Source organism: Octopus bimaculoides, chromosome 1 (genome assembly GCF_001194135.2).
Source record: "Octopus bimaculoides isolate UCB-OBI-ISO-001 chromosome 1, ASM119413v2, whole genome shotgun sequence".
Taxonomy (NCBI): Eukaryota; Metazoa; Mollusca; class Cephalopoda; order Octopoda; family Octopodidae; genus Octopus; species Octopus bimaculoides.
Window position 1 is genome coordinate 2,327,920 of NC_068981.1, and position 14,148 is coordinate 2,342,067.

At 37.8% G+C, this 14,148-nt stretch overlaps 1 protein-coding gene across 1 annotated transcript in view; it reads right to left on the minus strand.

Annotated features, from left to right (window-relative positions):
• Positions 1–14,148, minus strand: part of LOC106871107 (paraplegin) — a 61,471-nt gene that overhangs the window by 3,691 nt on the left and 43,632 nt on the right. Inside the window, exons 11-18 of the mRNA XM_014917410.2 lie at positions 14,003–14,087; positions 12,572–12,734; positions 6,854–6,964; positions 5,499–5,614; positions 3,471–3,554; positions 1,653–1,725; positions 1,213–1,373; positions 490–567 (exon numbers count right to left, since the gene is read on the minus strand). Of these exons, the coding sequence (XP_014772896.1) occupies positions 490–567; positions 1,213–1,373; positions 1,653–1,725; positions 3,471–3,554; positions 5,499–5,614; positions 6,854–6,964; positions 12,572–12,734; positions 14,003–14,087 (871 nt within the window). The remainder of the gene's footprint in view (positions 1–489; positions 568–1,212; positions 1,374–1,652; positions 1,726–3,470; positions 3,555–5,498; positions 5,615–6,853; positions 6,965–12,571; positions 12,735–14,002; positions 14,088–14,148) is intronic.

The following is a 14,148-nucleotide window of genomic DNA, read 5'->3' on the forward strand; positions in this document are numbered from 1 at the left end:
TGTGCATCTCTGATCGTGAGCAGAAGTAGTGGGGGAGCATCATAGCCGTGTGTTGAGAGGAATTCTTTGGGGTTTGAATAATTCACCTTTGGAAACATGGGTGTTTTGTTCAGCATCCTTAAACAAACCTTATTCAGGGACCTTTTGAGCAGAATGGGCTACTCGACCTGAAGGAAATTCTAACTGGGCCCCACCTGCGAGGTCATGCGCTGTTTATCTTGATATGAGATCACCATGTCGTGCACATATGGTTGTGATGCATGTGCCTGGTGTACCCTTATCAGACGGGTAGTCATGATGGGTATACTGGGCTTCATATATTTTACCCCAGTGTCACTTTGGTGACATGCACTGCTCCCTCACTCAATAATAATAATAATAATAATAATAATAATAATAATACATCTAGTAAAGAAACAAATCTGCTCAACAAAATTGCTTGTCTAGTTTTATATCTACACCAAGCACAAATATGCAAATTATGCTCACCAAATGAAGTTTATCTTTGTTCTTTACGAGAACATTCTCCGCATGTTGGTAAGCTTGAGCGACAAGTTTCTTTGCTTCCTGAAAGTAAGAATTTTTAAAGAAACGTTTTTATATTTTATGAAAAAAATAAAAAAGAAATACGGGGTGTGGAAATTTGTGTAGTGACAGCCAAATCACCTTCAAATCATATTTCTGCACCCTAGATACACAAGGCAAAATGGTATGTGTGTGTGTGTGAGAGAGAGAGAGGAGGAAAACATCAACTATTAACTATTTGAATTGTTTTGTTGAGAGGAGGTCAGTCAGTCTCTCTTTAGACCTGAAGAAAGTGAAAAATAAATTTTCCATGCTGTCTGAGAAAGAGGAATTTTAGCAAGAAATCACAAGATGATATCAAATAATCGAACATTGAACACCCACTCTTTTAGGATACAATATCAAAGTGGGTGTAATTTAAATCATTTCATATCTCCTAAAATAATGCTGTTACTGTCACACATTGCTTTTGTTTCAATAAATTCTTTTAAATAATGAAGAATTTAGTAAAATAACTTTGTCATTATTAAGCTGGTTTTGGAACATAAATTAACATGAAATTTTGATGGCAGATTTCAGTTTAAATCACTTCAAAAATCCAAGATTTTTATCACAGAACCAGGGATGGTTTTAAGCAAGTTGGTATCAAAAAGGGTTAAAGTCAATGTAATTTAAAACAAACATTACCTCGTCAATTAAAGCTGCTAATTTCTTACTGTATGGTTTTGTTTTCATCCCCTTTTCTTGTTCATTTGGAAACGACAAATATCCAAGACGTTTATTCATGCCATAAGATTGGATTTGATCATACGCTAGTTTTGTAACTCTTTTTAGATCATCTTGAGCACCTAAAACAAAATTTTAAATTCAGATTTGAAAAATATGTTTGAAAACGTCAGAATTATAAGGGTCAGTCAGGCGGTACTAGCATCAGCCACGCATGAATGGTGCTTTTTACGTGCCACCAGCACTGGCATCGGCCACGCTTGAATGGTGCTTTTTACATACCCTTAACAGTGATTACTGACCAAAAGAATTGCTTTAAAAGGATAAAGATTTCACTTAATGAAATCATTATCCATCAAAGCATTCAATCAATGAAAGCAAAATAAAAGAGAAATTCTTACCAGTAGTGGCATGGTTGAAAATAATTGCTTCTGCTGCTCGTCCACCGAGAGCCATAGACATTCTTTCAAATAACTAAAGGAAGAAAAATGGATATTCCATATTACAGAATGTAAAAAGACAGAGAGATACAGAAGAAATGAAGAATTGTTCAGGGGATTAAATTAAGATGTAAAATAGATTTTAATTAAGATTATAATTTTCCACACTAATTATCACTTATCTTCAAAGTATAAATTTATGATAATTAGATTAGTTTAATCCCTTATCATCATCAGTTTTTTTATTCCAAGATATAATAATGCGGGGTCATGCTGGATTTAAACTAGGAGCTATTATTTCTAAACTAAATATGAGGACATTATAATCCTTAGTTTAGGAGAAAAGGTTCTTAATTTGAATTTAGACAGGGACCATATATACATTATGATCATCCTTTAATCTCCATTTACCATGCTGGCATGGGTTGGACGATTTGAAGAGCTGGCAAGGCCAGGAGCTGCAACAGGTTCCGCTGTCGGTCTTGACATGGTTTCTATGGCAGGATGCCCTTTCTAATGCTAACCATTTCACAAAGTGTACTGGCTGTTTTCTATGTGGCACCATCACCAGTGCATTTTATGTGGAACCATAACCAGTGCTTTTTACGTGACACTATCACCAGTGCCTTGTATGTGGCACCTCACTTGTGCCTTTTTTACATGGCACCAGCAGAGTGGTGCTGGTGCCGTTAGTGATGGAAGCAGTATTAGTTCAAAGAAATTCTTATCCAGCCAGGCAGATAGGCAGCTAAGAGTAGTAACAGCCGAAAGGACAGAAGGGGGAGAACGCAAATTCAGAGGAGAGTGATTGGAGAGAATGGAATGAAGAAGATTTGTTTAGGTTTGAATAAAGTTTAGAATGTTTGTGTACGACAGCTCTACCATTATAACCATCATGTGTGTGGAGCTTTATAGAAGGAGAGAAACATTTGAACATTGTAGGGGCTCAGCAGCTATTCAGAACCGAAATATTTTCTTAATTCGAAGAAAGAAGCTTTGCTTTTGGTTTGTAGTCTCGACTAGGATAAGAACCAGAGAGCTTCTAGTTTGCATCTATTGAATTAATTTCAAGCACAAGGTATTGGTCAACGTACACCTATAGCGGAAAATACCAATACCAGCCAACTGTGTCCATACTGTAGGAACAAAAACCAGATTCCAAAGTAAACTTCTCAACCACAAATCACACCAGCACCTACAGGTATTCAAGTCAGCAAACAAAGGCAGTCTTTGATGTTTCCTATCCAAAGGGGGCTTTTAACTTAATATTTACATCCTTTTATTTAGATCTTTATGAAGGAAGCGAACTGGCAGAAACGTTAGCGGTATTTTATCTGCCATTATGTTCTGAGTTCAAATTCTGCCGAGGTCGATTTTGTCTTTCATCCTTTTGGGGATCGATAAATTAAGTACCAGTTACGCACTAGGGTTGATGTAATCGACTTAATACCTTTGTCTATCCTTGTTTGTCCCCTCTATATTTAGCTCCTTTTGGACAATAAAGAAATAAGAATCGTTAGCATGCCAGGAAAAATGCTTAGTGGTATTTCATCTGAGTTCAAATACCGCTAAGGCTGACTTAGCCTTTCAGTTGAACACTGGGGTCAGTGTAATCGGCTTTTGCCCATGCCCTGAAATTGCTGGCATTGTGCCAAAATATGAGACCAATATTTATAGCCATATCTCTTTGAGTTTCACTGTTCCATGAGAGAATTATTATTACCATTTGTAAATTTTTATGATGTCGACAAATAAAAAGTTCTAAATAAACGTCCGTACCTCCTCTGAAGAATAAAGTTTCTGGTCAGACGGTGTGTACTGAATAAATCCCATTGCACTGTTTGTTCTGGGAACTATTGATATCTGGAGAGAAGAAAAATTTTTTTAAACAGGTTAACTGTGAGAAATCATAAATAATAAAAGACATTTGAAAGAAAAGGTTTCCAAAGTTATTTACAATAGTCATTACTAAAACCATCAGGACTAATCAGATCATTATCATCATCATCGTTTTATACCTTAAGAACTGCTTTTCCATGCTGGCATGGGTTGGATGAGTTGTCACAATTCAAGTCAAGTTCTAGTTTACTTCTAATTGGACATTTATTTATAATTGAGAACAAAACTGAAGACTGGCATGCCTGTGTGATTACCTTGGGCAAGTTTCTTCTACTCTAGCCCCAGGCTGACTAAACACTCTAAGTAGGTTTGGTAGATGCAAATTGAAAAAAGCCATTGTGTGTGTATATCTATATATATATGTGTGTTTGTGTGTGTGTGTGTGTGTGTGTGTGTGTGTGTGTGTGTGTGTGTGTGTGTGTGTGTGTATATATATATATATATATAATAAATGCCAAAACGAATTTCTGTGTGTTAGTGTGTTGTACTCTGACCCCCTCTCTCATTATTCAATGACACTTCTACTATTCCTCATGTTGGGGTGAGAGTAATAGTAGGCACGGAGACGGTGAGGGTGGTAGTAGATTGACAGTTGTGATGGTAATGGGGTGATAGTAATAGTATGAGCTGCAGTTGTGATAGAGGCGGAGGCGACAGTCATGGTGGTGGTCGTGGTAGCCAAGGCAGTCAGGGATGACAGTGGCAATAAGTGATGTGAAAAACAGTGGTGATGGTACTGGAGGGGAAGGCAGCAAAGTTAAAGGTATTGATGGTGGTGGCATCAGAAGTCTGAATGGTGTGTGCATGACATGGTGATGGTGATGGTTAAAAACAATCGGCATGAAAGAGGGAGAGAGAGAAAGAAAAAGGTTAGATAGAAAAAAAAATGTACTGACCCCCAAATGGGAAGACAAAAAATGTTGTTTATCATGAAACAGACAGTGAAGCTTGGTGCAGTCTTCTTATGAAAACAAGACATTTGTACTCAGAGCCAGAGCTGATTTCAGCTGGGTTGGTAATGAAAGGGTTAAAGAATAAATTTGTCCTCTACAAAAGCATAGAGTAACCCATCAGATTAATGTCAAACTGTTTTTACTATATCTGCTCATAAAAGAAATATTAACATTTTATATATATAAAGTTAATGACACCTGGTGTTACGTAACTGGCACCTGTGCCGGTGGAATGCAAAGAGCACCTTCCAAGTGTTGGGCTTCACAGAGGCAATGTGGTCAATGCTGGTGTTGCGTAACTAGCACCAGTGCTGGTGGCATGCAAAAAGCACCTTTCCAAGCATTGGGTCTCATGGAGACAATGACAAATGACCGACACCTTTGGCAATATGCCATGCTTGAGTAGAAGACCCTTCAACCCAAGTGTAATCATAGTTGTGGCAGATACTGGTGTCAGACGACTGGCACCTGTGCCGGTGGCATGTAATAGTACCCATTACACTTCTGGAATGGTTGGCATTAGGAAGGGCATCCAGCCATAGAAACCATGCTACATCAGAGTGGAGTCTGGTGCAGCCTTCCAGCTTATCAGCTCTGGTCAAACTGTCCAACTCATGCCAGCATGGACAATGGACGTTAAATTATGGTGATGATATGTGTCTCTTAGTCTTGACACTGAGGGATAGTTGTAAACGAGTGTCACTGTTATGCAAGCGGTGTCCTAAGTTTCCACTCTTCCATGAAAACACATCCAATGGTAAGGAGATGAAGGTTGATGACAGGAAGGGCACCCAGCTACAGAAAATCCACCTCAACAAAATTCTGCCCAACCAATGAAAGCATGGAAAAGTAGACGTTAAAACAATGATGATGATGGTGATGATGATACCTTCAGGAAAGTGCCATGAATATATCACAACTGCAAATCAATATTTTAATGATAAAAATCGGTTACCTTTAAGAGGGCATCAGTATATTTTAATAACCAGCCAACCAAAGCATGTCCACATTCATGATAAGCCACAACGTGCTTTTCATTAGGAGATAATAATCTACTTCTCTTTGCCACACCTTGAAACAGAAGACAAAATATTCATTATATCATCATTTAACATCTAGGTTTATTATCAATTAAGCTCTTAATTATCATGGACATATATTTCTTGATGCATTATCTTATATATATAAAAAAGCACCATCTGAGCATGATCGTTGCCAGTCCTGCCTGAGTGGCTCCCGTGCCGTTGGCACGTAAAAAGCACCACTCGAGCATGGTTGATGTCAGTGCTGGCTGACTGGTCCCGTGCCAGTGGCACGTAAAAAGCACCCGCTACACTCTCAGAGTGGTTGGCATTAGGAAGGGAATCCAGCTGTAGAAACCTTGCCAGATCAGATTGAAGCCTGGTGCAGCCCTCTGGCTTGCAGGTCCACAGTCAAACTGTCCAACCCATGCCAGCATGGAAAGCGGACGTTAAACGATGATGATATATATATATATGAGTATATAGAACAGTGGGCTGACTCAAAGGATTTACACTTGTTTGTCTGCAAGGAGAAGTTTTCTCTATGACAAAATACACTGAATGACTTTCTTACAGGTTTCGAATATGTCTCAAACATATTTGAACAGGTTACATGTTTGTAATATATATATATATAAATGCAAATAATTAGAAATAATTACATATATATAGATTATTAAGGTGGCTATTCGCAATTTAAAATTTAGAAATTGCAAATAGCCATCTCAATAATTTATGATTCTCACTTCATCATTTTCAAAATCAGTCGATGTTTCCTATGGAGTTCTCTATAAGGCTGACAGGTTCTTTAATCCTCTGAGACAGAGTAATGAGTTATTGATGAAAATTAATTAAATCTAAAATCTGCACTGATATGACTCCACCTTGCTTGCTGTAGGGAGGGAGCCTGTCTCCCTTGTCAGCCATTAGAAAAGTGACCTCACGTGGCTAAGCGTTGTTTTGACTCTTATTTCTAGCAATGCTGGTGCTTGCTAGCTCCCTCCGTCACTTCAATGATGAACATATTTGTTGCCTACACACACACACACACACACACTGGCATCTTTGCATCCACTTTCTATGCTAGCATGGTTGAACAGGTTGTCAAGATCTCATCCAGTTCTTATTTAAATGTGCTGGATCACATCTTACTCGTGCATTCCATTCTTTTAGTATGGTTTGTGCAGTCCAAATTATAAAGTCTTTTTTTAATATATTACTAACTTTCTGACAAATGACATTCATAATAAAAATAACAAGAAACAAAATACAAAGAGATTTAACTGACCGACCACAGCTCTTTCAATTGCATAATCGAAATCAGCTCTGTCCACTGCCTTTTTGCCATATCTAGCAGCATGAAGAGCTGCTTCATTGCAAATATTAGCAATATCAGCTCCTAAAACAAAAGTGAAAAAATATAAATAAGACTTAAAATAACATGATTTATCCCCCCTTAAATGTGGATGTTGTGTTAGAACATGGAATACTGTGTTAGTTACCATGAGAGACCTCTTATATGGACTTGTGGTGCATATAGGCACTTGTGTTTATATCACTAACAGGAGAACAGATGATTATCTCCTGCTAGTGATATAAACAAGAGTGCTTATATGCACCACAAGTTCATATGAGAAGTTCTCTCATGGTAATTAATGCAGTATTCTGTGTTCTAATACAACATCCACTTTTAAGCGGGGATAAATTTTACCTTTCTTGGTATTAAATGCTGCTTCTGTCACTATATTTATTTATTTATATATTGCCCACAAGGGGCTAAACATAGAGGGGACAAACAAGGACAGACAAAGGGATTAAGTCGATTATATCGACCCCGGTGTGTAACTGGTACTTAATTTATCGACCCCGAAAGGATGAAAGGCAAAGTTGACCTCAGCGGAATTTGAACTCAGAATGTAATGGCAGACGAAATACCGCTAAGCATTTCACCAAGCGTGCTAACGATTCTGCCACTATATTAATTATATTTTATATAAAAGATTATTTATTGCATCTCAAACAATCATTAACGAACCAGATAACATAACTCAATACAAAAGCAAACTCAGAGGCGGAAGAACAAAATTGGTAGCATGGGAGGCAAAACACTGTAATATTTAGTCACATCTCTTTAAATTCTTCATTACAAAACCTGCCCAAGTTCATCTTGCTTATTATCGTTCAGGTGGTGGTGGTGGTGCTGGTGTAGATGGTGGTGGTGGTGGTGGGAGAGAACAGAAGAGAACGGTGATAAAGACATAGTACCTGTCAAGTAGTTTGGAGGTTAGTTTAAAATTCTTTCCCCTCACAGCCTAGTCCCTATGCTAGAAACTACAGCTAAATGGAGTAGTGTTCATTTGAAATAAATGAGTCGATCAAACGATTCATGGAAGAATCATCGGAAAGAGAATAAAAAGTGTTGGAGTGTAGCGGTTAGGGTATCTGAAATACAGATGGCAAGGAGATCACCATTATAGCAGAAGACATTGCTATTATATACACCCACACATTACAGATGTATACACTTACACATGCACACATGCACATGTCAAAGTCACCAGCCCCTATCCACACTTACACACGTGCACCTTCGTTTTGGGATCACCAGTCCTTTATTATCTCCCCTCCTTCCTAGCTCTCCTGTCTAACTAACTTTGTCCAACCAGTCGCCATGATTGACTGCTAACTCCAAAAGTTTTTTTATTCTCTCTCTGTTGAAAAGCGTAGGCTCGAAACGTAAAAGACTTTCTCACCTTCCCGAGTGTCAAACTAATACACCTGCTTCTTGCTTACACACCTGTCTTCGTCTTTTGGTTTTCTGTAAGTTTCAACTATATGTGCATGCAGTTCTATATTTAAGCGATGAAGAATTATGTACATTATTTACATTTGACTAACCCCAAGATTCTGAGTTCGATTCCAGGCAGTGACCTGAATGATAATAATAATAATAACATCACAAAATACCTTAGGAATGAGAACCCAGGTTCGAAATTTCCCCAAGACACCTGATGAATGCTGGAGGGTATATCAGCCGAAACGTGTTAACAACAAACAAAATGAGGACAAATATCCGTCAAATGTAAATAATGTATATATACATGCATACACACACACATGTATATACATACATATACACATGTGTGTGTGTGTGTGTGTATACACACACACACGAGATATATTGGTATGTATGAAGGCTATGATTATATAATAGAGCTGGCCCAATGTTTCTAGAATTCATTTCTACCACAGACAACAAACTGGCAGAACTGTTAAAGCATGAGATGAAATGCTTTGTCACATTTATTCTGAATAACGGCGGTGCATCAGCATGGCCGCAGCTCTGAGCTGAAACTATATATAAAAAAAATCAAAAAAAAATCAAAAAATCCCTACACTCTGAGTTCAAGTTCCGCTGAAGCCAACATTACCTTTCACCCTTTTCAGGGGGTCAACAAGTAAAGAGTAACAGAGGGGGTGGGGTGGGGGGTGGTGTTTGTCCTGCACCTTTGCCCTCTGAGTTTCAAATCCTACTATGGCCTGTTATGGGTGGTAGATTTAATCCATCTCCTGGTCTGATGCCACCACCTGGTCCTTGGGTGACTTAGTAAAGTCTGTTCTGTTGCAAGTATTTGGGCCCAGCCCAACCCCCTCCTCCTCCTTTCCTCTCACCAGTCTCAGAGGCCCTGAAAAGGGTCAGAGACACTGGCCTTTCACATGACAAAATTGAAATAAAAACCCCTAGAAACTCTGGACCCCTTTTATTATGTGGTCAAGCCTTCATATACACTAGTATATATATATCCTGATGGCTGTTCATTTAATTAGCAAAATATCCTCTGTAAGTTAGATTAGCCTAATGGTTGCTATGCAACATTAATTAGTAACTTCCTGCATACCAATGTATCTGACCCATTTATGTGTATATACACACACGCACGTGTTGACCTACAGGTACATCAAATACCATAGAACACAAATTTCTGATTTATTAAAATTATTCATAATTACTAAATAGTAATAGCAACTTCAGAGTAGATGATTATAAACCTCTACTATTTATATCGTTCTCAACACAGATACAACAACTGCTAAAAGTATCCTCGTCTTTATATTCATTAAATACCTGCCTCCCCTTGGTTTTTGCTCCCGTCTAATTTCTCTGTGTTGACAGCTAATTGATGTGGTATTCATCTCAGGGCCATAATTCTGTTTCTGTTTGACTAAAAGGATTGGCTGTTTGACCTAAAAACATAGGAGTGTGTTTTTAATCTATATTGTCGTCAAAAAGCCAAACCAACAGCGTTATCTTTATTGGAAAACTGAAGCAGACAAATAGCCAGAAGTTCTTTTCTCCTAAGTAATTTTAGCTTAAGGGTGAATGAGATTAGGAAACAAACAAGGATGGATGGAAATTCAAAATTTATCTTATTACATGTAAATACTAATGGAGGAGGAGGAGGTAAGAATATCATAGGGAGTAGCAGGACATTTCTAAGGGACAACTTACAGCACACCAAGGATAAAACTGTGTGGATGTAGAAAGGTTCCAACCAGGCAGCAAACGACATTGTGATGGAATAGTGTAATGAATAGGGCTCTAAGAACCAAGTGATAGAACAGACCTGGAAAGAGTGGAAAAGAGGGGGTCAATAAGGAACTAATATTAGGGAGACGAAGCAGGTAGGAAGTAAGATCCCAGGTTTCTTTAACCAGGTAAAAAAGACTCCCCCAAAAATCTAAAATGAACTAGTTTTGTAATGTAGTTTTGTGTGGCTGAAACATCCTGAATGATGAAGAAGTGTTAGTATGAAGGAGGAGGTCATAAAGGATAAGAATGCACCACAAGTCCTTATGAGAGGTTCTCTCATGGTAACTAACGAAGTATTCCATGTTCTAATACATTCATATTTAGGTGGGGATAAATCATCCTTAATAAAAGTAGTAAGAAAAAGGGAGGAGGTAAGGTAGATATCTGTTGAATGAAGTACAAGGGTATGGCAGAAAGGTTGTCTTTAGTCACAATTTGTGTTCCTAAATCTAGCTTAATGATAAATACCATATTTTAACGTGTATAAGGAACCCCCTAATTTGTTGGGCTTAAAATTTGGAAAAAGGTTTTATAAGGGATTATAATACTATATATGTATAAGAAACTCCAACATTTTTTTAACCTTATTTTTGACAAAAAAGGGCTCCTCATACACGTTAAAACACGGTAAGATATTTTACTAAATTCTTTGTTACATATAAAATTAATTAAAAGAAACACAGAGTATCTCAACAGAAATATGTTAACAAAAGGGTTAAGATATATAATAGAGAAACAATTCTTAACCCTTTCGTTACCAACCCGGCTGAAACCGGCTCTGGCTCTGTAGTACAAATGTCTTGTTTTCATAAGTTTTGAATGAAAATCTTCCACCAAACCTTAGTCACAATTTATGTTCCTAACACTAGTTGAATGGTAACGAAGTTATTTTACTAAATTCTTTGTTATATTTGAAATTAATTGAAAGAAACACAGAGCATCTCAACAGAAATATGGTAACAAAAGGGTTAAATTGTGCAATATAGAAAGATGTTAGCTGCAATAAGTAGCATAGTAACATAATTACAGAGGACTATGAGAGCAGAGGAGAAGCAATGAAGAAATAGAATTAGAGAAGATATAAGGTTTAGAATTCAAAGAGTTAAAGGTTAACTTGACAAAGACAAAGGTTTTTAATTAATAACAGCGCCATCTCATACATGCATTTGCTCAGTAAGAATGGAATTGTTAGAAATTCAGTAGGATGGACTCAGTGTAAAAAATAGGAACACAAAAGGTGCAATGGCACATTGATAGAGAACCAGGATTGTAGATGTACTAGATGTCTAAGAATAATTAGGGTAGAAGCAAGTATGGCTGTGTGATAAGAAGCTTGTTTCCCAACCATGTGGTTCTGGGTTTAGTGTTGGTGCGTTTATGTCCTTGTAACTTATTGGTTTGGCAAAAGAGACTGACAGAATAAGTAGCAGGCTTAAAAGAAAAATAAGTACTGGGCTTGATTCATTCGACTAAAAATTCTTTAAGGCAGTGCTCCAGCATGGCTGCAGTCTAATGACTGAAACAAGTAAAAGATAAAAGGATGTTTCACACAGTCTGCCTTTTGTAGAGAGAAATTCAACACTTTTGTTCCCAACACATGTAACCGCTTTCTAAACTACGGCCACTGTTAACTTACTGCAGCTGCTCTACCATATCATAAATCCCAACCACTGTCCACAGCTAAAAGTATTTCTAACAAGAGAATTCAAAGAGCACAAACCTCTGCCAAAGCAACACCAACGTCCTTTCAACGATTAGCCGGAGATTATTTTTGAAATGACTCACAAACAAGAATACTAAAACTGAACCCAACCGCTCTCAAAAATTAAGTAAAAAACCCGGTAAAATAATCCAGAATCCTTGTCCGGTACCGGATCGATCCCAAAATCTAATCAGTTTGTGCCAGCCACGAGGCCAAACATCCCTGAAAGTTTAATCCAAATCCATCCAGCAGTTCTTGAGATATCTTGTCCACGGACAAACAAACGAACAAACACGACTGAAAACAATACCTCCACCTTCGCTAAGGCAGAGGTAACAAACAGCCTGAGCAGTTTGCTGATCTCGTTTCATGAGAGTCTTTACTGCTAACTATTCCTGAATGAGATGATTGGATGCAGCTGTTTGGACGTTGTTAATTTGGCATGGCCTACTGGGCATTCAGACTAACTTAGCAACAGTTACGTTTTGGCACTGGAGGTAAACACACCCATACATGAGCACATACAGATATCTACACATGCAGATAGAGTGAGAGAAAAAGAGAGACACATCACACCTGTAGATTATTACATAATTTCATACAGAAGTTATTAAATGGTTTATAAATTTAAGTAGCTTTTTGTTTTCATCTACACTGAAGCCACACACGAACAAGCCTAGTCTAGTTCCAGAAAATTAGAAATATTTTCATACCAGTCATTCCAGGAGTGAGTTGAGCCAATTTTAAAGAACTAATATTGAGGTCTTCAGATAATTTTAACTTTTTCAAATACATTTCAAAAATTTCAAGTCGTTCCATTAGAGTTGGCAAATCAATTGTAATATGTCTGTCAAATCGACCAGGTCGTAACAGAGCCTGTAAAAGGAAAGAAACATCAAGTTAAATACAAAACAAAGAATTCTGAAATATTGACAAATACTTGCAAATAACAAAATTTAATTAAGATATAAATGGTAATTCTGAATTCTCTTGTTTCTTTGATTGCCCCCATCCTCCCTTCTATGATGTGGAGAAACCATGTCGCTCCTCTATAGCGAGAAACATGTTCTGTTCTGACCACTTCTATCATGCTTCAAGTCCTCATCGCCTTGTATAAAGCTGCTGCCTTCTATACTGTAGCCCCACTCATTTAAAAGGGATCTTAGTCTTGCAAGATGCAGTACTGATGCCATGAAAATAAAACAAACAACAAAAATACTCAGTGTACTTTAGAAACTGGTTGGTGTTAGGAAGGGTGGAACTTTATGCAATTCGCCCTCACTCCTGTTGGATCCTGTCAAACCATTCAACCCATGCCATTATGGAACATGGATATTAAAACTTGATGGTGATGACAATAAGGATTCTAAAAATTCTTATGATGACAACACCATATTCTTAACACAATACCCCTATTCTATATCCAAAATTCTATAATTTTCAAACTATCTGGTTAAAAAATAAATTCTAGTCTAGTTTAATATCAAATGATAATTCCATAATGCAAATTAAGTGTTTAAGTGTTACCATGGAAACATGAATGACCTGCAATAATGGTTTCAGCCAAGATTTACTAAACCACTATACTCAATTTATCATTTCATTCTTCTTAAAATAGTTACGGGTACCCCACTGTTCCCTGTGGGTAGATCCCGATACATCTCCAACTCCATCTATTTCTCACTCTCACTGTCTCCCTAATTCTTTTCCTTCTTCTTCCTTGCCCTACTATGGTAGTTAGTATTTCCTCTATAGTAAGATGATGATGACTCTGTCCCACTATCCAACACTAACTTCTTGCCTGGCACACATCCACACCTCCCACTTCCACTCCCCCTCAGAACTAAGAGGTCTTTGTCTTACAAGTTACTTGACTACCCCACTGGTGCTGGTGCCACATAAAAAGCAGCTAATACACACTGTAAAGAGGTTGGCATAAGAAAGGGCATCCAGTTGTAGAAGTCTTGCCAAAACAGACAATTGGAGCCTGATGCAGCACTTCAGCCTGCCAGCTCCTGTCAACCCGTCCAACCCATGCCAGCATGGAAAACGGACATTTGCTGGTCCAACTGTATGGGCGAGATTAATATAACATCTGCTGGTCAAGGCATGCTTGGAAGATGTTTTAAAAAGATAAAGCCTACATTGAATAATGTGCTTCTGGATAAACTATGGCTGAACATAACACAGGACTTTTGTGGCTTGAACACCTTAGAGCGTAGGTCTGACCTGGGGTTAAACAACAACATGATTGTAGTTTGCTTACAAGTTTTGAGGTGTTGCAAGACAC